Source organism: Fusarium sambucinum, chromosome III (genome assembly GCF_050947815.1).
Source record: "Fusarium sambucinum isolate potato_lamoka chromosome III, whole genome shotgun sequence".
Taxonomy (NCBI): Eukaryota; Fungi; Ascomycota; class Sordariomycetes; order Hypocreales; family Nectriaceae; genus Fusarium; species Fusarium sambucinum.
This window is the reverse complement of record NC_139292.1, coordinates 6,718,730-6,739,411: the sequence shown is the minus strand read 5'-3', so window position 1 is coordinate 6,739,411 and position 20,682 is coordinate 6,718,730. Positions and strand designations below refer to the sequence as shown.

The 20,682-nt window shown below is 46.6% G+C and overlaps 11 protein-coding genes across 11 annotated transcripts; 6 read left to right on the top strand and 5 right to left on the bottom strand.

The window, feature by feature from the left end:
* Nucleotides 1-309: 309 nt before the first annotated feature.
* Nucleotides 310-1,057, bottom strand: FSST1_012406 (uncharacterized protein; the record flags this gene model as incomplete). The annotated part of the gene is made up of 2 exons (XM_083235628.1): nucleotides 310-833; nucleotides 889-1,057. 2 exons carry the CDS (start codon nucleotides 1,055-1,057, stop codon nucleotides 310-312), a joined length of 693 nt encoding a protein of 230 aa, XP_083082102.1.
* Nucleotides 1,058-2,173: 1,116 nt separating this feature from the next.
* On the top strand, nucleotides 2,174-4,405 carry FSST1_012405 (uncharacterized protein; the record flags this gene model as incomplete). Its single annotated transcript, XM_083235627.1, has 1 exon — nucleotides 2,174-4,405. One exon carries the CDS (start codon nucleotides 2,174-2,176, stop codon nucleotides 4,403-4,405), a length of 2,232 nt encoding a protein of 743 aa, XP_083082101.1.
* Nucleotides 4,406-4,917: 512 nt separating this feature from the next.
* FSST1_012404 (uncharacterized protein) lies at nucleotides 4,918-6,163 on the top strand (the record flags this gene model as incomplete). The annotated part of the gene is made up of 3 exons (XM_083235626.1): nucleotides 4,918-5,215; nucleotides 5,269-5,709; nucleotides 5,775-6,163. 3 exons carry the CDS (start codon nucleotides 4,918-4,920, stop codon nucleotides 6,161-6,163), a joined length of 1,128 nt encoding a protein of 375 aa, XP_083082100.1.
* Nucleotides 6,164-6,540: 377 nt separating this feature from the next.
* FSST1_012403 (uncharacterized protein) lies at nucleotides 6,541-9,081 on the bottom strand (the record flags this gene model as incomplete). The annotated part of the gene is made up of 5 exons (XM_083235625.1): nucleotides 6,541-6,627; nucleotides 6,693-8,024; nucleotides 8,211-8,242; nucleotides 8,304-8,908; nucleotides 8,960-9,081. The coding sequence occupies 5 exons, from the start codon at nucleotides 9,079-9,081 to the stop codon at nucleotides 6,541-6,543; spliced, it is 2,178 nt and encodes a 725-aa protein (XP_083082099.1).
* A 279-nt stretch (nucleotides 9,082-9,360) lies between these two features.
* On the top strand, nucleotides 9,361-10,406 carry FSST1_012402 (uncharacterized protein; the record flags this gene model as incomplete). Its single annotated transcript, XM_083235624.1, has 2 exons — nucleotides 9,361-10,247; nucleotides 10,295-10,406. 2 exons carry the CDS (start codon nucleotides 9,361-9,363, stop codon nucleotides 10,404-10,406), a joined length of 999 nt encoding a protein of 332 aa, XP_083082098.1.
* A 462-nt stretch (nucleotides 10,407-10,868) lies between these two features.
* FSST1_012401 (Alpha/Beta hydrolase protein) lies at nucleotides 10,869-11,889 on the bottom strand (the record flags this gene model as incomplete). The annotated part of the gene is made up of 3 exons (XM_083235623.1): nucleotides 10,869-10,970; nucleotides 11,019-11,390; nucleotides 11,437-11,889. The coding sequence occupies 3 exons, from the start codon at nucleotides 11,887-11,889 to the stop codon at nucleotides 10,869-10,871; spliced, it is 927 nt and encodes a 308-aa protein (XP_083082097.1).
* A 1,584-nt stretch (nucleotides 11,890-13,473) lies between these two features.
* On the top strand, nucleotides 13,474-14,526 carry FSST1_012400 (family 53 glycosyl hydrolase; the record flags this gene model as incomplete). The annotated part of the gene is made up of 1 exon (XM_083235622.1): nucleotides 13,474-14,526. One exon carries the CDS (start codon nucleotides 13,474-13,476, stop codon nucleotides 14,524-14,526), a length of 1,053 nt encoding a protein of 350 aa, XP_083082096.1.
* A 265-nt stretch (nucleotides 14,527-14,791) lies between these two features.
* FSST1_012399 (uncharacterized protein) lies at nucleotides 14,792-15,265 on the bottom strand (the record flags this gene model as incomplete). The annotated part of the gene is made up of 4 exons (XM_083235621.1): nucleotides 14,792-14,935; nucleotides 14,984-15,019; nucleotides 15,067-15,169; nucleotides 15,222-15,265. 4 exons carry the CDS (start codon nucleotides 15,263-15,265, stop codon nucleotides 14,792-14,794), a joined length of 327 nt encoding a protein of 108 aa, XP_083082095.1.
* A 902-nt stretch (nucleotides 15,266-16,167) lies between these two features.
* On the top strand, nucleotides 16,168-16,860 carry FSST1_012398 (uncharacterized protein; the record flags this gene model as incomplete). The annotated part of the gene is made up of 1 exon (XM_083235620.1): nucleotides 16,168-16,860. One exon carries the CDS (start codon nucleotides 16,168-16,170, stop codon nucleotides 16,858-16,860), a length of 693 nt encoding a protein of 230 aa, XP_083082094.1.
* Nucleotides 16,861-17,350: 490 nt separating this feature from the next.
* On the bottom strand, nucleotides 17,351-17,988 carry FSST1_012397 (DOPA-like domain-containing protein; the record flags this gene model as incomplete). Its single annotated transcript, XM_083235618.1, has 3 exons — nucleotides 17,351-17,628; nucleotides 17,677-17,759; nucleotides 17,810-17,988. 3 exons carry the CDS (start codon nucleotides 17,986-17,988, stop codon nucleotides 17,351-17,353), a joined length of 540 nt encoding a protein of 179 aa, XP_083082093.1.
* A 1,351-nt stretch (nucleotides 17,989-19,339) lies between these two features.
* Nucleotides 19,340-20,530, top strand: FSST1_012396 (uncharacterized protein; the record flags this gene model as incomplete). Its single annotated transcript, XM_083235617.1, has 1 exon — nucleotides 19,340-20,530. The coding sequence occupies one exon, from the start codon at nucleotides 19,340-19,342 to the stop codon at nucleotides 20,528-20,530; it is 1,191 nt and encodes a 396-aa protein (XP_083082092.1).
* Nucleotides 20,531-20,682: the final 152 nt, after the last annotated feature.

The window sequence follows — 20,682 nt, the reverse complement described above, 5'->3', positions numbered from 1 at the left end:
AGACATAAGCTTTTGGACTCAAAGTTGATGGAAGATGAGAGTCCATAGAAGGCCCGCAGCGTAGACTCTATCACAGAAGTCATGGCTGGCGAAACCTTGATCCATTGCCATACCGCCCAGTCAGTACAGACCCCGTTTGCAGCGCATATCATTAAATATCCTCACACTTACCATTTCATGAACCTAGAGCGTCTGTTTATTTATGTGTATCAGAAAGATGCCTAATAATACGCTGGAGACTAGCTATGACCAGAGACAGACCCGTGGAGACAGAAGAACTAATTTTCGGTTGCCCTTGCCACCAATAACTTAGAGGCGATAATCAGTTTTGATGATCTCGTAGTTAATACGCGAGTTCAAGAGGCAAGTCTCCCCTCCTTTGGAAGACGCCCTCCATCCGCGGCCACTGAATTGCTGCGCCCTATTCCGAGTCCAGTCCGCATCATTTCTCACGTCCTGAGTGCCGATAGCTGTATCTCTGGGACCGCTAACAGTCTTTGCCCTGTAGATAGCATTGGCTCCCTTGTTTGAGCCAGCGAGGACGAGATTTTTCCAGGTGATGTCAAGAGGCCAGCTGCCACCTGCGTGACCTCGAGCCCAGTCATACATGGCCTGTACACCCCCCGAGTAAGGTCCATTGGGCCCTGCGTGATTCTGCCTTTTATGATCACGGCAATAGTCAGAAATCACGTCGCGATAGAAACCACTTTTGTCGCCTGGGCGGGCGGTCTGGCGTTTGCTGACGCCCTCGTCTTGGTGCTCAACAAAGTCACGGGCAACCCAGACCACAATGTGGTCTCCATCGTCGCGCTTGAACATGGAGTGCTTGAACACTGTACGTCAATCAGAATCATTTTATTAATCAAGAGGGTGACTAGAGGGGCTTACTCTCAGTAACGTTAACACCATGGATGTCGGCGAGCTCAAGGTCCCGAGCATCGAGGACATCGTCGCGCTTGAAGAGCACCATGTTGTCCTCAGATTCTCCAATGTCCGCGACGGGGACAGCAACGGCGGTGGTAGCCAGTAAGCTGGGGATAAGATATTGGAAGAGCATCTTGATGTTTGGATAGTAACTTGGGGTATGTAAAGAAGTGATGATTGATGAGTGAATTGGCTTGTTGTTGAGATAGAAGAGATTTTATTCAGGTCGTGGGATGGTTCTCCATTTATACATTTTTTGACTCTATTCTTCCCGCTCCTTTATGCCCAACCTTGACAACAATATGTCGTTTGTCTGCCCTCGTCACTTACTCCCCGCTCAGCTTCTTGTGTATTGTCTTGGTCCTGCAGTAACGGCCAAATCACTCCACATTGTCCTCTTCACGGGAGATACGTGACCCTGTGTCTCACTTCTCAGACTCAATATCAGTGAATTACTGTGAGTTTCCAGGACCTAGGCGGCAGATATTGCTTTTCTTGTTCGCCAAGCTGGTGATAGACTATGTTGGCTTATGCCAAGTTGTGAACGTAATATAGAATGCTGTGCCAAGTTCATGCCAACGACCTTCTTGATCCAGCAATCACCGCAGACCACTAAGAATGAACAAACAACAATAATGATAAGCACAAACACGCCAGTTTCGGATGCTACGCTTCCTATACCCGCATTTCCATACTACTCATGATACTCAGTGGGCGTGGGTAGTTCAGCTGGACTTTGGCCTGCCTACTTTCACCGTGGGGGCTATGCATCTCAGCTGTAGGAACTTCCGGCCCGGTACATCCATTGTGCCGTTGCTTGGCATATGCAACTCAATTCGTCACTTTATGCAAATTTGGTCAACACCAGTACGTTGGCGCACGAGAAGGCTTCGTCGGAAATTATACGCGATGATCAATGTGGAATGTTGGCCGTAAGCGAGGATCAGGTATTGCCGGCAAGCAAACATAGACTCAGGTACCTATGTACTCGTGCTTGCTATAATCTGAAAGTCCATCATATTCGGAGATGAAATTGAAGCGACACGTGACCTGGCACAGCCCGCAGCCTGTTCTGTGGCCCAATCTCCTTGGACCACGTTATTAGCTGAATGCATGGGTGCTGAACAAGTGCGGCTGAGTATGATATGATCAGGATCTTATTTACAAAATGCAATTTACAAACTTCACCGTTTTCCTTGACATTGAGACATATTTGCAAAGTGAGCTCTGGCTTATCTCGAAATTCACAATGCGGTTATTAAATGCAATAACACTCAAAGTGGAGGAGTTCATGGATCAAAACGTCCCGGAATATGCGATTCTTTCCCATACGTGGGTTGCGGGACAAGAAGTTACTTTACAGGACATGCAGAAGAAAGAAGGCACAGAGCGATCAGGTTTCGAGAAAATCAGAAAAACATGCGAGATGGCTCTACAGTATGATCTTGAATATGCCTGGGTCGATACCTGCTGTATCGACAAGACTAGTAGTGCAGAACTATCAGAAGCTATCAACTCGATGATGAGTTGGTACCAACGCTCTAAAGTGTGCTTTACCTATCTAGCTGATGTACCACCAGACACAGATATTCACCAGCCGAAATCTGCATTTGCAAAGAGCCGTTGGTTTGAACGAGGTTGGACCCTTCAAGAACTGTTAGCGCCGTCAAGGCTCATTTTTCTCTACGATGATTGGAACTTTATGTCTGAACGGGACAACATCGACGATCTGATTACACAAATTACGGGCATAGATCAGACCTTCCTAACAGCTCCACTCATTGCGAATGAACGCAACGCTTCCGGAGGTGGTGTTCTGCAGTCTAGGCTCTATTCAGCAAGCATTGCTGAAAGGATGAGCTGGGCTTCGAAACGGGAAACAACTAGGATCGAAGATACAGCATATAGTCTGCTAGGCATCTTTGGTATCAATATGCCTCTACTCTATGGCGAGGGCCCGAACGCATTTTTGCGATTGCAAGAAGAGATCATGAAGCATTCGGATGATCAAACTTTGTTGGCTTGGTCACTTCAAGAGGACGACCCAGAAGAATCGGGAGTCTTAGCTATTTCTCCAGCTGCATTTTCGGAATGCAAAGATTTCATCCCTTGCAGTGTGGGAACGCCGACTCCGCCATTCCAAATAACCAACAAAGGCCTTCGCATCGAGATGCCAATTTCAAGCGACAGCTTCACGCACGGGAGATATGGGTTGCTACAATGCAGGACAAAGCAAGACCCTACGACTATGATTGCTATCCCGCTGGAAAGTAGTCGAGATGGTCTCTACGTGCGACGCAAGAAGCCATTATGTAATCTGAATTATCGTTACTGGTCAGCATGGCCATTGAGCTCAGTTAACCTACTCCCGAGTTTCTCTTTTGCAAGTAGTATAACCGAGTCTCCCAGCTACACAGTATTCTTGAAGGACCTTCCTGAGAACTTCTATATCTCAGAAGTCTTTCCACCAAACTCGAGACCCCAATCTGATATGAGGATCGTCATGGCAGGAACCCCTGGGAGCGAGGGAGAATTTGAGGAGATGGTGATGGTTCTGCTCACGAGCTCAACCAACGGGGTTGATCCTTTGGTCATAAGAATCGTCGTGGAATTGTCTCCTGGAGAATCTGATTTTAAGGCGTCCTGCTCATTTGTCAAGAACTCAGGTCTCCGTCTGTATGACTCGGAACACTTGGAAGGAGACTTTTATAACAACGTCTCTCTTGCAAGCTCATGGCACAGCCGTAAATCTTTAGGGTTTCCATTTTGGACAAGGAGGCCTGAAGCTAATTATATTACAAGCTGTCGCTGCGAGTACCGCTTCGAGAAGACGATTATTCTAGCATCAGTGAAACAAGAAGGCGTACAAGTTGAAGGAATCACACCACAACGAGGCCCCGATATGATATATCATGGCTGGGATGCGGAGTCTGATCCCTGGAGTGAAAAATTGCAAGACCTTAAGAAAGGATGGGCAAGGATCCTCCAACGCGTATCTTACCATTGTCGGAACAGTCTTCGTGTCGTTGTTCGGTCACTTGCCCTTTCGCCTTGGATATTCTCGTTTGTGGCCGACCGACTCATCATCAGGACTTTTGAACAATTCGCCTGGACGATATTGCATATTTGGGAATATTCGAATGTCTATACAATCGCGGGTGGCACGGTGCTATCTTTGAGCTATAATCGCTTCCTTCCCCAGCGGATTTCGTGGCATATTACGAATGTCATACGCTCCATGCCATTTGCCAGACAGTTTGGTGGACTCCAGAAGACAGATGCGTTGGACTGTTTTCTTTTGTATATTTGTTGCAAGTGTCTTCCCTCAGAATTACTATCAGATGTTCTTAAGAAGGACTATGCGGCATTGCTAGGCATATTACTGGGACTTGGGTTCCGTCGGGCCTTGTCTGATGGCGGGCTCGAGTATGATTACTGCCTCGGGTTAGCAGTGTGGAATGTTCCGAAACGACAGACGTAATAACAGATATAGAGACCTAATACGTGGCTGTATCAAATGCCCAGATACCTTACCCATTGTTCATTCATACATCCAGTCACGAAGAGAACCGATACCAATGTGGCGTGGCAGACTAATCTGGCTCAGCTGAAAGCAAGGTAACTGGCCTGAATATGAAGTCTACGGGGCTCCCGGATTTAATAGCTTGCTGCATGTTGGTCCGACCCTGTATTTTTAGCTGTATTTTTATCTTGTGTCCTGGTCCGCTAATTGGGCAGATACACTGACTACAGGGATTCAAGTGTAAGCGAGGGAAATCGAACCACCTAATTGTGGGCTTTGGGCCTTGTCAAATCAATAGCCCAACAGTCTATTTGTTTTGTAAGCTTCTAGACTTACAGCTGGACATTGTTTGGTAAATGTAGGTGAAGAGAAGTTGGCCTCAGCGGGGGTCTTATCACGTTCTTAAATGCAGGTTTCCTGCTGTTTTTACTCATTCCCCCTACCAGGGTAGACAACGTCCTCTTGATACAATGGTTGCCTTCAAGTCTCTTCTTGTACTTCTCACGCTTGGTGCTGAAGCCCTTGCTGCAGCTGTAGCCGCCCCTGCATCAACTTGTTCCACTGCTCTCGGAACCAAAACTGTTAAAAATGTCCCGACTTCTAGGGTCACTTCTGTGAAGAGAATCACCATTACGAAGAAGGTCATTCGCAAGGTCAATATAATTGTTGTTCCTGTAGCCAAGACTTCCACCATTCGCACGATAGAAACCTCTACATCTATCTCTACCGCTGACCAGGACACCAAGACTGCCACCAGCACTATTATCTGTAAGTATCCTATTATTATGCAATTGTGTCTTATAGTGACTAAATTGTCACAGCTGCTTCTACTGTTGTCAGCACGAGGACTTCCTGGAGTACCACTACCACCGTCACTTCAACTGTTACCACTAAGTTCATTACATCGACCGTCGCCAAGCCTGCTGGGTTTACCGATATCAACAATCAACCTCTCACACAGAAGCGAGCTGTGAAAAAGAGAGTCACAACAGTCACGACTGGCTTACCTGGTGGTTCTATGCCTCAAAGTGTCCGCTGTGTTAAAGAGGTCCCCAGCTACAGCACCAAGGCTATCACCACAACAGTTCAGGGACCACGCACTACTCTCAAGGCTGTCACCAAGTTCAAGACGATCACTGGCTTCACAACTGTTACATCTACAGAATACCCATCTGATGCCGGTACCACTATCACAACAATTGAGCACCCCACAACGACTTCTTTTGTTGATGTTACTTCCACCACGACTATCACCTCAAGTGGTAAGTTGACATACCAATAAGGTTTATAATTAACGTGAATACATACTGACGTTTTGACTTTGAAGTTACCGTTGAAAGCCAAGTTTCTCAATTCACTGCATTTGATATCTGCTCAGAGGAGAATATCATGTCCACTGCCAATGGCGGCGCTCTCTACGGCTTTGATGAATGGCAGGGTAATGCCTACGCTATGAGCGTAGGAGCAGGCCTGACCGCTCGCTCATGCTGCCAAATGTGCGCAGCGCACACCGACTGTTTGGGTACCTATTTCAGAACGGTCGGCGGTAGTTGCAACATTTACATTGCAAATGAGGCAAGTATATGTGCCAATTCGGCCCAACCCGTCATTGCTTTGTTCCGTACAAATATGAATCTGCCCGTGTCAGTCCTTCTCAGTAACGGCCCATGTGGACAATGGAAGAACGATGGCGATGCTTCGCCGACGGGGAATTGAGTCTTGAGCTGGTAGAATCTTGATTCTCACCTTTAGGGCATGTCATCACAAAAATAGGCCTTCTCAGCCCAGGGTCAGCATTAACTCGGCGCAGAGAAGATGGAAAACAGTTTTGGGAATAGAAATAGATTCTGGAATGCTTATGTTTTGTCTTCGGGTTTGTTTGCATTTCTCGACTAGAGCTTGGACAACCAGTGGCATCTCGCCTCAGGGTATCAGAAAAGTTGGCCGCTGGAAGCATAAGAGACGAAATTAGTAGGTCACTTTATACCCATTAGGCTATAGTTCTTAGACTACTTATTTTTATACCCTAAAACTTGGGAGGCCATTTTCTCTGCCACCCAGTAGCCTCGTTCTTATTCCCCTCCTCTACTCGCCTACAAAGGCCTAGCTGCCTCCATGAGCCACATGTCGAGGTCAATTTCATTAATATTCGGATCCTGGAACTGATTGTCGATGAATGTCTAAATCACATGTTAGTTTAAACCCACACGGTCAAAAGCACTAATAGGGTGAAAGGTTGACGTACCCAGTCAATGATATCCATCATATCCAGATCATTGATCTGGTATAAAGAATCATTGGTCAGGCTGCTCGATGACTCTACATCAAGAGTCTGCCAAGATTCGGAATCTACTGGTAGAGACCATGCACTTAGAAAGTCGTTCACACGCTCTACCGTAGAGTCCAAAGCGTGTGCCACTGTACGTGCTTCAGAGCAAAGCTTCCCAGCAACAGCCCATATCTTGTGAGAATTTTGGATGATTGCCAAATCCCTCTGAACTTCCTGATAGGTAGTTGGGCTAGGAGGGGAATTTGCATCGAGCCGGACAGTTATTGTGAGATCTAAGCAGATCACCATGGCCGCCAAAGTAAAGTCACTGAGCGTCAAAGTCGTAATCATCCACTTCATATCATGGAGCTGGCCACCAGTCTCAGTAACTCGATCCATCTCTGCTTGCCTCCCCAGCAGCCTCCTAGCTGCTTCCAGACAAGCATTTCGTGAAAACTCAGAACGACTGTCGTTTCGGTACATAAGATGCTGACGATGGAGAACAATGATACTCTTCAAGTACAACAGCTCGAGGGTGGTTCTGGTCAGTATCACACTCACCTCATCTGTGAGGAAGTTCGTGAGAGGTTTGTACTTGAAGTGATCAGGGATGTTCGCATAAGCTTGGCGAACCTCCGCGTCAAGAACAACCGTAGTTTCCGGTGAAAGTGGAGTAGGAGAACGGGTATGCTTGACTACTTCCTTAAATTTGGCCATAACCGACGCTTTCACGATCGAATAAAGGATTGTGGTGTTCTCCGACATGGGTCTGGACGGCGGCAGCTCTGTGATATCAGGGTGTAGCTGGTTCTGGTCTAGGTTTCTAGGGAGTTCCGTGTCGCAAGAGTCTGACGGTACCATGCTAGGAAGACCTAGCTGGAATGACATAAGTGAGTCAAGCTGATATATACAAACCCAAATCCTGCGGCGCATCTCCCCATCAAATGCGGAGATATTCGAATTGGGTAACTTGGAGGAGTCGCGATGATAGCCTTTGATTATCGCAAGCTGTACCAACTTCCCCATAAGAAACCAAAGGTTAGTGTCAGATGCCCTCCCCCGAAGCCAGCAACCGACCAGGTGCAGTAAGAAGGCTTCAACAGCGTGCTCAGCGGATGTGATGTAGTTGCAGAGAAGAAGACAGTTCTGTGTTTTAATGGACAAATCTTTGCTTGATGGAATTGGAGTAGACGAGGGAAGTGCCATGCCTGAAGCTTCATATACGGCTGTCGATAAACTAAGGAGAGCAAAGAGCAGAGCGGTCCATGTGGTCGAGGCCTGTCTTGGCGCTTTCCAAAAGGCTTCGTACTATGCGTACAAAAGTCAGCATTGCCCAGTATTCACGCGACAGGGTACTAGAAAAGTTGACCGCTAGAAGCATAAGAGACGAAATTATTAGGTCACTTTATGCTCCTTAGGCTATAGTCCTTAGACTACTTATTTTTATACCCTAAGACTTGGGAGGCCAACTAGTCACGCCAACAGATTGCATACCTCTCGCTGAAACTTGATAGGATGTAAAATCGCTACATTCGGAATATTAGTGATGATGTTGCACTATGCACCATTAGGGCATAGGTCACTTACGCATCATAGTGTAATGCCACCTGAAGAACATGGATATCAAAATATCGCAGACCTGTCTTGGAGGCAACGCCGCCAAGATACTATCATGACTCACTCCTTTGGAAGAGCCAAAATCCAAGTCAGGACTCATCCTCCCAGGTGCATTGGAACCATCGCCAGGTGAATTGTAGGGCAAGGCTTGTTCTTGTTCTTTGCCTGGTGGACTCTCATTGGGAAGTTCCTCGCGAATAGCCTTGATGTTTTCCAATATGGAAGACCAATGGCTTGAGTCAACGTGACCTGCCAATCCTGGGGGCACCACGTTGTTACCGTCTTTGGTTTCGCCGACACCCCCAGAGATGGCTGAAGCAGGGGTAACGATGGAGGCGTTGCCGCCCCCAGCCTTCGATATCTCGTCAGTAATACTAAGCGATGCCATGGGATCTCGCTGTTGAGCCACGATAGTCAATAATCCTTCCAGATGCTTAAGTCGCTCGGCAACAGAACTGCTGCTACCTTTGTCAACTCGTCGCTCATTCCTGTCGGCATTAGATGCGTAGTGACATATAGACTGCTTATTTCTTCGAACACAGGTATCACACGGTAGACTTCTGTCACACTTCAATCTGGTTCAGTCAGTTATTTTTCAGTCTGTCAGCATCCATGATGAGACGTACTTTCGCGTTCGACAAGGCTCGCAAGACTTGGGTGGTCGATTGCGTTTCTCCACTTTCGCTTTAATAATCAGTATTCCCATTCTACCTAACTCATCTTTTGCAGTCATACCTGCTCCAGTCATTTTTCCTTTGTTTGGACGGAAGTTGGTGAGATTAAGTTTGGTAAGAAAGGGAGATAAGCAAGATCCGCAATGGATTATGGAGGCGGATTTAGTAACCCCGCTGGCAGATGATTGGTTGTTGGTGTAAGCGGCGTTATTAAATCCGCTCTAGAGAAGGAGATTACGGAAGAGAAAGATATATATATAAACAGCACGAATATCATACAGAACTGATTCAACCGAACATCATTGAACAATCAATTACCACTCATCATTCGATCTAAACCAATACCAACAATCATGGTCATGTCAATCATCTCAGGTATCTACGGCATCAGCTCCACCTTTTACTCCAACCTTTTCATCACTCTTCCATACCCAGAGACCAAGGATGATCTATCGGACAAAGTCATGATTATATCTGGTTCCAACCAAGGCTTAGGTTTTGAATCCAGTCAACATCTTCTCCGTCTTGGCCTTGGAAAGCTCATCATGGCTGTCCGCAATCTCGAAAAAGGCGAAGAGGCCCGTCAAGAGTTATTGAAGTTGACCAAGCGAGAGCCCGAGTCAATCGAAGTCTGGTTCCTGGACATGGCCAAGTATGAGTCGGTCAAGTTATTTGCTGCCAAGGCAAACGCCTTGCCTCGACTTGATGTTGTCCTCGCCAATGCTGGCCTTGCAACTTCAGCTGAGTTCACCATTGCCGAGGACAACGAACGTACCATCACTGTCAATGTCATCTCAACCTTTCTTCTCTTCTTTCTTCTGCTTCCAAAACTTCGCAAGTCTTCCTACCCAGGCAAATTCATCATTCCCAACTCCGCCACACATTACTGGGCTCCCACCAAAGAACTCATTCCTGACGAAAAGGCTGGACCCATCTTTTCGCGCCTCAACGATCCAGCCAAGTCCAACATGGCATCCCGATACTACGTCTCCAAGCTCATGGTTCTTTATCTTACGAGGGAGGTTGCAGCTAGTCTTGGGACTTCCAAGAAGAGTGGCGTGATTATCAACACCCCAAACCCCAGCTACTGCAAGTCTGGCTTGTTGCGGGAAATGGAGGAAGCCACTCCTCCAGATTTCTTGGCTCGGACGCCAGAGATGGGCAGTCGCGCTCTGATCGCAGGCGTCCTTGCTGGTTCTGAGTCTAATGGGCAGTACATGACGAATTGTCAAATCCACGAGTAAGTCAAATTGTCCGAATTATTGTGATGAAGCTAATGAAGTACAGGCCGGCTTGTCATGTCACCAATAAGATGGGTGCCAAGATACAGACTGCGATGTACAAGGAACTACTTCAGAAGCTGGAAGCTATTGCGCCTGGTGTGACCAAGACTCTGTAATGGGTATTTTACCTGTCGTCGTTCATTTCTTTTACTAGGTTTTATGTTTCCTTTGTTGTTTACTGTTAGCCTAGATCCGCTGGTTTCCTCTTCTTTAATTGATTAATACATTACGTTTCAAGGCGAGGGAGCTCTTACCATCATGTTGTGACTTGAACAGGCACGTGTGCATGGTCAATTATTGACTTCGCATCATTAATCGGTAAACCTTTATAAACGCTACTTCCTTCCAATTCTTCGGTGCAGTCGTGAGTCCAGTATATAAACCGCGATGGTCAACGAGTGTGTGTGATTGGTATTGCTTTTATATACAATATTGGAAATTATAGTTCTTGGAAAGTTAAAAATGACAGACGCAACCAATCCAAATTTTCCGGCATCAAAATATTGGTTTCGGATCGTTCAGATGGAAGCCAATTCGCTTTTTTCCGATGGTTTACTGTTCATGGCGTTAGTAACCAGTTACGATGGGATTGGGAGGCTTCTTACAACAAGACCGAAGAACTTCAGGTCCTCGTCAGGGAAGTGGTCAACAGCGTGAGTGACACCGTTGCCCAGGAAAGTCTGCAAATGGTCAGTCGTCTTTCTCTTTTCACAATCCATTTTCCTTACCTCAAGCTTGTCGCCGAAGACCTCTCGCTTGTAAGGACTGCGAGGGAAGTTGTTAGTGGTAGACTTGGGAGTAGCAGAGTAACCAAAGACACCAGTCCACTGCTTGATAGTCTCGTAGTAGTTCTGGACGTTGAGAGTGGGGTCGGCGGTTCCGTGGTAGATCTGCATCTTGGGGCGAGCTCCGTTGTAGCCAGGGTACATGTCCTTGACAACGTTGGCCCACTGCTGCTGAGTCCATCGGGACTGACCCTGAGAGCAGGTCGAGTTCCAAGCGGCGGCCTGGTTAGCCTGGCTCTTGAAGCAACCAGCAGGGACACCAGCGTAGACAATGGCAGCAGAGAAGACGTCGGGATAGGTAGCGGCCATGACGTTCTGATGTTGTCAGAATCATTCTTGATGTTTTCTCGGTTTTACTTACAGTCATCATAGCACCGGAAGAGTCACCAGTGACAAAGACTCTCTTCGAGTCACCGTTGTAGTTCTTCAGAACATGCTTGGCCATGTTGGCGATGGAGGTGCTGCAGCCACCACCCTCATGGGTCAAAGTCATCTTGGATGAAACATCCCAGCAGTTACCAGGAGTGTAAGGAGTCTGAGGGTAGATGACGATGAAGCCGTACTTCTCAGCATTAGAAGCCCACTGGTTGCTCTGGTAATAAGCCTGAGCTGTGCCGGTGCAGTAGTGCAGACCGACGACCACGGCAGGGTTCTGCTTCAGGTTCTTGGGGACGTAAAGGAACATGCGAGTTCCTGTAGGGTTGTTGCCATAGTTTTGGACTTCTGTGAGGGCTGATCGAGGGACGAGTTCAGCGCCAAGGACGGCACTAGCGAGGGCGAAGACCCAGACGCTGATGATGGATGATAGCTTCATGGTGAGCCAGGAACGGAGGTGAGAATGACGTGCCAAGAGTATAGTAGAGAAAAGAGCGATGGGATGGTCTTATTTATTCTGGAATATCTAGTCTATGGAGCGAAACATGCGGAGACATGGATCTTGTCTGCTGACCTTGCTCCAAGAAGTGCGGACGTGTACCCTCCGCTGTCGTGTTTCCCACGGTATTGGAAAGCTGAAACTGGGCACAGATCTATGTCCCTGTCTTTGAAGTCTGGGGCAGGCAATTCATCTCCACTCAAGACCATGAGTGGTAGTTGCAGCATTGGTGTAAGGATACGAATCCGGCTAATATCTCATATGCCGGGTGGAACTTTTGGCTGCAGTCCCCGCGAAATGCAATGCAGGATGATTTTTCTTTTTCGAGAACGACCCATCTCCTCATTCGATCAGAGGATAAAATGGTGATTTTAGCCAGTTTAATAACCGATCGTGGGATGTTTCAGTGGGGATTAGAAACCTCGAGCCTTACCAGATTTGGTGTGGAGATGGAAATCCCGGTTAAATTGAAGCTGGCAAAAGTATTCCACCAATAACAACAATGTTTATGCCAAGATCCTTAAAACATCTTTTTATTACTTTGTTTTATTACCACGGTAAATCCATTCTTGTTTATTCTTTGGTCTTTCTCCTGTAAGCTCTAAGAAACTAGCAATCGTGTGAATATTTTGGAGTTGGATTCATAGTCAATGTCTTCCGACACGGTACCCCATTTTGTCTGGAATGTTCAAGACAGGCTTGTTATTGCAATCATGGCTACAACTCTCCAAGGCTAAAAATCATTGCGAAAATATGAGTGAAACATCAAGTTCCGATACCCTACAGCTAAGTTTCGTGAAGCTCAATGTGGTCCATCACAAATACAACGAAATTCATCACCCAGCAGGACAGCCACAGCGTCTGTGTCTTTTACGAATAGCACACATCGCGAAATGTTTGAGGAATGACAACGGACATCTGCTTGTAGAAAAATGATGTCATGTCCTCATTCCACATTCTGCTTCCTGTCCATTTAACTAGTTTCGGCTATTGACCAAAGGCACAAGCCTCACAAAGAATAAACTAATTGTTTTGCCATGATCGAGGCCCTTGTGCGGAAACTGACAAGAATACAATCTGATAGAAACTATTTTATAGAATAGACATGAGAGAATTCTATCCTATCTATGAGAGGAAAAACATATATTCTATATTAACTTAGTAAAGAGGTCATGACGGCTTGCGGCACTTATATATCCGGCCAATCAACCTAACCGGCAGTTCAAGTTCCGTCTATGAATCGAACGACGGTTAATTCTATTCCGAGGTTTCCTTGCCGCTTCCAGAAGCCAGGTTTCATTCATTATTAAGGATGAGAACCCTTGTCGGAATAACTGCCAAAAAGAGGAAGCGCCACATTCTAATTCGAGGGAAATTGACAATCCCTGTTACGATCATACACAACTCGGCGAATTTAGTAGCGTCCATCCCGGTACAGATAGCAATGCTACTTAAGAAGACGCATTTCTCCATCCCAGAAAAAAAGGAAAGGAATTCTAGCTGCGCATCGCGAACCAATTCAAGATGGCGACCCTTACACGTCTTTTGGTCTTCCTTTCTTACCTATCAGTCTCTCTCGCCTTGCAATTCCGCGGAGTTGACTGGTCTTCTGCCGCTGTCGAGGAACAGAAGGGTATTAAATATACCAACAGCGCTGGCACCGCTCAGCCACTGGAGCAAATCCTCGTTGCTAATGGTGTCAACTCGGTTCGCCAACGTGTTTGGGTGAACCCTTCCAATGGCGAATACAACCTCGACTACAACATCAAGCTCGCCAAGCGTGCAAAGGCTGCGGGCCTGAGCGTTTACTTGACGCTGCACTTCAGCGACATATGGGCTGATCCTGGCAACCAAGCCATTCCCCGCGGATGGCCCACTGGTATTGATGATCTAGCATGGAGACTTTACAACTACACACTCGATGTGTCAAATGCTTTCCAGGCTGCTGGTGTCCCTCCCGCTCTCATTTCCATCGGCAACGAAATCACCGCTGGTCTCCTCTTCCCCACCGGCTCGACAAAGTCATACTACAACATCGGTCGTCTCCTCAACTCTGCTTCCTCCGGCATCAAGGATTCTCGCCTTAGCCCCAAGCCCAAGATCATGATTCATCTCGACAAGGGCTGGGACTGGGGTACCCAGGAGTACTTCTACACCCAGGTTCTTAACCAAAAGGGACTCACTCTCGATGCTTTCGACGCCATGGGTGTTTCTTTCTACCCCTTCTACGGATCAGGTGCCACCTTTTCGGCTCTCGAAACTTCGCTCACAAACATGGCCAACCGCTGGGGAAAGCAGATTTTTGTCAGCGAGCTTGACTGGCCGACTTCGTGTCCTTCTCCTGCGCAGCCCTTCCCTAGCGATATGAAGAACATTCCCTTCTCCGCCGCAGGCCAGACACAGTTTATTCAGAAGGTGGCCAGCATCGTGAGCAAGGTCCGGGGTGGAGCTGGATTGTTTTACTGGGAACCTGCTTGGATGAACAATCAGGCTCTTGGATCGTCTTGTCCTTCCAACACGATGTTCGCGTGGCCCGGAAAGGCTCTTTCAAGCCTTGCCGTCTTCAAGAGCATCTAGAGCGTTCTTTCGACACAATTTGTATCGGCGCTTGAGTATATAGTTTGATCAATGAACATGAAAGATGATTTGAACATATGCCACTTATTTTTATTCCCGGATGATCAATTTTTATATGCATGATGGCTTGCATCACATACACTACTAGCACTAGCTCAAGCAAAGTAAAAAATGACTTTCTTTCAAGGTATTTCTTAGCTTTCACATCTCTCGGCTACCACATTCACAGTGACATCCTTTCTCATCTCATAGTCTACACAATCCCTTAACAACGGCCCCGAACTTCCTTGGGGTTAGCAAAGCAAGTTCCCTTTCCATCAGCACATGGGAAGCCCTTGGCGGCGACTTCTCTGCAGGCATCCTCCCATTGATCTCCAGCGAGCTGAGCTTCGGCGTCTGCTTGGACGCACTATGAAGGATTAACAAGGTTTCATTTTACAGCACAAGGTTGACTTACACGACCAGATGGAGTGTCATAAGTGGCTCCGCCCCACTAGAACTGTTAGTTTGACTCATTACTCTTTCAAGAGGCTTTTATACCTTGTAGTCAGCGTCATTGTAGACGGTGCATGCATCCATGGTAATGCGAAAGTTGTAGCTGTCACCATTGTGGCAGGCGCAGTTGTTGTGGAGCTTCGCCGTGCTATGAGCTTGTTAGCAAACTCATCGACAGAGATGAGATTAGGTGAACTTACGCGACGGAGAGGAAGAGGAAAGCGCTCAAGACCTTGGCCAACATGATGAATGATGATAAGAGGTAATTAGAAGATATTTGGAATATTTGAAATAGTAACGACAGTTCAGGTTGGTAAAAGAGTGACTAGGCGATCAAAAGAGTGTAAGCCAAAGGTGATGTGGTTGGTAGCTATGATAGAGGCAAAGGCCGTTATTAAAAGCAGTGAGTCTTCATTCTATAATCGAGGGATATTCAATTGCCGAACGGCATTATCCGATCTTCCCCTGTTCCTGTACTGCAATTTAGTAACACGAAGCGGCATATAGGTATCCATATTATTGGCATTATCACCTGAAACGCAACAACCATCCCATCCCGAGAGATCGGCAAACCGTTCATCCCAACAATAGTCATTCGTGTCTCGTGCCTTACATCTCAACTTCTTAATATGGAAATAAATCATTCGGCAAATCCGAATAATGGGGTATTCTTCAACGGGATGAAACCACGCGAGAAACTTTATTTTGACAGTTGGATGAAATGCATGATCTCACGGGTTTATGTGAAACGCGGAATTCGATTTCCCGTGTGGGGACTTGTATTCGACAGCTTCTATTTGTTCGATTGACTCGCATTATGGATCTATGCTCCATGAATAGACGAAGGATGTCGGCGCGATAGAAGCTATACGCATTACCCGTTTGGGAGTCAGAGGGTCTTGACAAGGATGACATATCGGCAGATGAACAGGTGCACTGATCGAGTCGTGGACCGCTGATGTTGAAAAGATAAAGATGTCCCGCCTGGAATAGTTTATTCTGACAGCACAGATCTTGTATCCGTTCATTCATTCACTCTTTTGAGATTCACGGTCTTTACCACCAGTCACTCATTCATTCATTCGATTTTAACCAACTGTTCTGCTTTACCACTTGTTAATCGCAGTAATTCCACCATCTATCACCATGATTCCCTCTACCGTTCTCGCACTTCTGAGCATCGCTTCCGTCTCTCAGGCGGCTGCTACTCCCAAGATCCTCTCCTCTGACGACATCATCGTCCTCAAGACCGATGGAACTTCTCAAATCATGAAGGCAGCCGAGTTCAAGGCTCTTGAGACTGCTCCCGCCATCAAGAACATCTCAACTCCCGCCAAGAAGGCTATTCAGCGCCGCGACTGCAAGGACAGCACTGAGGTCCAAGTCATGTCCGACAAGGAGTTTGTCAACTGGGACGTTGCCATGTCCCCCGTCATCAGCAGCCTCGGCGGTTCCAAGGCCACCGTCAGTGTCACCAACGGCTACACCATCACCAACTCCCTCAAAGTCGGTTCCAGCTTCAGTGTTCCTCTCATGGATGTCTTGACTGCTTCTTTGAGCATTGACTATACCGAGACTTGGTCTTCTAGTCAATCGCAGTCGCTCTCTTTCACGGTCCCTGACAACGAGCACGGTATCATTGTCAGCCAGCCTTATGTTCGACGTATCGAGGGTAACGTCATCGATGGGTGCACTGGTGAGGCAAAGGAGGGATTCGTGTCGGATTCTTATGAGAGCCAGTCGTACGGAGATCTTCAGTGGGTCAAGGGTATCATTCGTCTTTGTAGCAGTGAGACGTACCCCATCCCTTACTGCAACGGAGAGGGCGAGCACAAATAAATGCGGGCGGATGTTTTGCGAGTCTGGCACTGATGGCCAGCTGTTGTTCCGCTGTTGTTCCGCTGTTGTTCCGCTGTTGTTCCCCTGTATTTAGAACCTAGCAAATACTCACTCTTCACGACAACGTGAGATGATTTATTGATCAGTAATTCCTTTTTAATAAGCAGGACTCCTTTTGTGAAGATACGAAGATATGCCGTGCTGCTGTGGTGATGACAGAAACTCAAAAACTAACTCCGTTGCTGCCTAGAGAATGGATGCCTGGAGAATGTATGCTGGGTAACCTTATCAATTAAAATAACAGCAACCCTTCTGTCTCTTCGGAGACACTCTGGTCTAACAGTAAAAATACAGAGAAGATTAGCATGGCCCCTGGACTAAGGATGACACAATCAATCAAAGAGAAGCAACCATTTTTTTTATTTTTTGCAACATAGACCATGATATTCAAGTCTTCCTTTTGTCATGTGACATTTTTTCAAGCGCAAATCTACGACTGGTTGTTAAATAAGCTGAGGTCCAAAGGAATTCTCTCCCCCATCCAAATTGCCCTCTCCAGGTGATCCCTCTTCATCGACGCCCAACGATCCACGCCCTCTTCTGGAACAATATTCGGATGGACGAGTGCCGACAAAGGTCCTCTCCAGATATTCAACCATGGAATAAATGCTCCGAATTGCGCTGGTGTAAAGAGATTCACTTCGAACATGGCGACTGGATGAGGTCCGATCGGTTTATCCCACAGTTTGTAGATTCGCAGTTCAGGGACTGTGAATGTCAGTAGAGTTCAGTGATGGTTTGACAGACAGTACCCACATTCTCGCCTGATGCGCTCCCAGAGTTCTTTGGCGTATTTGGTTTGTTCTTTGCTTGCTTGATAATAATAAATGTGAACGTCGCTATCGTTGTCAGTCATCAGTTCGGATCACGTTTGAGTGAGATGACTCACAAGGCGCCCCGTGGAGTTTGATCAAATGGTTCTATAAACTTGTCGTATGCTTCGCTTTTCTTTGCTGCCGACGGGTTGACATAGCTCTTCCCATCTTCTGCTAGGTCGTTGGGTAGTGGTGGAGCATCCTCATATCCGGTAAGAGGGGAGGGATACTTGAAGACTGAAGCGTCACCCATGATTCTAAGGTCCGAAAACAATAAAGAAGTCTATGAGTATGAACAAGATGGAATAAAGTCAAGAACGGTAATTTATCTTCTTTGATATGATTGCGACGGCGCGCGTTCTTTATTTCTGGTGCGGGGGATTCTGCCTTGATGGTTGCGTGATGTCTCAAAAGCGTGGTATTATTAGTAATGCTCGGGGTTAGTCAGCACCCGCGCGGGATACCGAAGCTCGTTAATTACCCTGCATCGGAATAAGTTCAATGATTCCGCAACAAGATTTGTCCAGCACATCGTCTATTAATCGGAAAACGACTCATGCATTGTGGTTTTGTGATTATTCTGAGCAGCAGTGAGTACCTTGGGGCAGAATTCCACACGTTTAATCCCCTCAGTTGCCACAATCAGAAATTACAGCTTTCTCACCATTGGTAGACGCTTCGATAACCAACCGTCGGACAAGGACCTACACCAATCTTGGAAAGTCATCAACTCATTCCCAGTTTATGTTATCGCGCGTGACTTTAATTCACTGCACCGCCCAGTCGTGCGTTGGATATTGAAATCTTGACGGTGGCTGTGTTACTTATCCCTGCAACTATCACCAACTTCCATTTCCCTTTTTCATCACCATCGAGCTTAATGCTTATTGGGTGGGTCTCGGTCAATTTTGGCCGGGTTCTCCATGGGCAATGTCACAGAACTAAGGGTCTTTTCTTCTACAAGTGATCTCTCTAGACATGTCCAAAATTGAATAGATCTGCCATTGTGATGTTTAACTTCCGAATAGCCGGTGGATCTTCAGCATGACATAAACAAACACGATATAAATGAAGAGACAGATCCGCGGTTTCAATGTCGTGGCTACGTCAAGTTGTGAAACAGTGTCGGTTGTCATGGCTTATGAGACAAGACCCTACGTAGGCGCTGCGAGTGCGAAAGAACATCATGTACAAACCAAGTTAGTATGAGGCTGAGTGATGTCTTGAGTCCCTGAGATGATGACCAGGAACAGAAAGTGATGCGTACTGTTTCCAGGGTTTTATGGGTATATCAGACTCTTATTGGTTAATTCGCATATTATTAGCCGAGTGCGATAGTCTGTTCTGTGCCGTTTAAGCGACCGATACGTAGGCCAATGTCAATGACGTCAAATCTTGTGCTTTCGATCTTGAACCCATTTCTTGATCGTTATTATTCCCTTTTTAAAATCGACAACCAATTCAATCTTTGTTAAAACAGCTGTGTTACACTCAATTCTTCCAAAATGAATCAATCAAATGAATCAGACCAACAATCCGATTCCTTGGCATCAACAACACCTTCATCAACTTCTTCTTCACCACCACCTTTTTCATCAACCTCAATGGCTGACATTGGCACCGACTCTGGGAATCTCTTCCGTCTAAAGGACGTTCTCTCATATTTCTCTGCTGTCAAAGGTGATCTCTCCAACGTCACCGCCCCGCCTTTTATTCTAGCCCCGAGATCCGCCATTGAGATCCCAGCCGCTTGGGCATGTCATCATGACCTCTTCCTCCAACCTTCTGAAGAACCCGACGCCGGAGTGAGAGCGCTACTCTTAGCAAAGAACTATGTATGCAGTCTGAAACAACTTGTTGGCGCTGACACGGAGGACGCGGGCAAGAAGCCATTGAACCCATTTCTCGGTGAAATCTTTCTCGGCTCCTACTCCGACAAGGCTGGTTCACAATCACAATTAATTGTCGAGCAAGTATCACATCACCCACCGGTTACAGCTTGTTCGATATACAATAAAGAGCGTGGAATATCATCAACAGGGTTTGTGGGCCAGGAGACATCTTTTAGCTTGGTCAGCGGAGTCGCAGTACGACAGACTGGCTATGCTATTATCAAGGACGATAAACACGCCGAGACACATCTTATGACGATGCCAACAATCCTAGTCAAGGGAGTCACAGCAGGCAATCCATACCCAGAGCTGGAGGGTCCAAGCTACATCACAAGCTCGAGTGGCTACATGACAAAAATTGAGTTCTACGGAAAAAGAGCATTTGGGTTTGGAGAAAAGAACCAGGTCGTCGCTGAGGTCTTTGCGCCAGACAACAAGAAAGAACCACTATATCGTATTACGGGACAATGGACTGGCAACCTAGTTGTTCAAGATTCGTCAAAAAACACCCTCGAGGAATTTCACATCGATAAAATACCTGTATCCCCACTAAACGTCGCGCCTTTAGACAAGCAGACACCTTGGGAATCGCGACGCGCTTGGTCAAAGGTCACGCACGCTATTAAAGAACGAAATATTGAAAAAGTGTACGCTCACAAGAGCGCCATTGAGGATTCACAAAGAAGACGACGCGTGGAAGAGGAGAAAAAGGGAGTTGAATGGAACAGACTTTTCTTTACGAGATCTGCAAAAGGTGATGCAGTGGCAGAAGAGCTTCTGGCCATGATTCCAGAGAGACTTGAGGGTATAGACTTTAAAAAGTCAGATGGGTCTTGGGCGTTTATTGGAGTTGATAAAACGGAGCAGTTGAAAGCGAATTTGAGTGCGGATACGTTACCATGAGATAGAGACTTTACTAGCAATACGAAATAATATTAAAGACAAACTTGCATTCAAAGATATGCTCAGGCATTTCTCAGGTATTTCCAAACTTCACAATATGATACTGTACTAATCGCCTCCATATAGATCACTGTGATAGGTCATATTCCCTT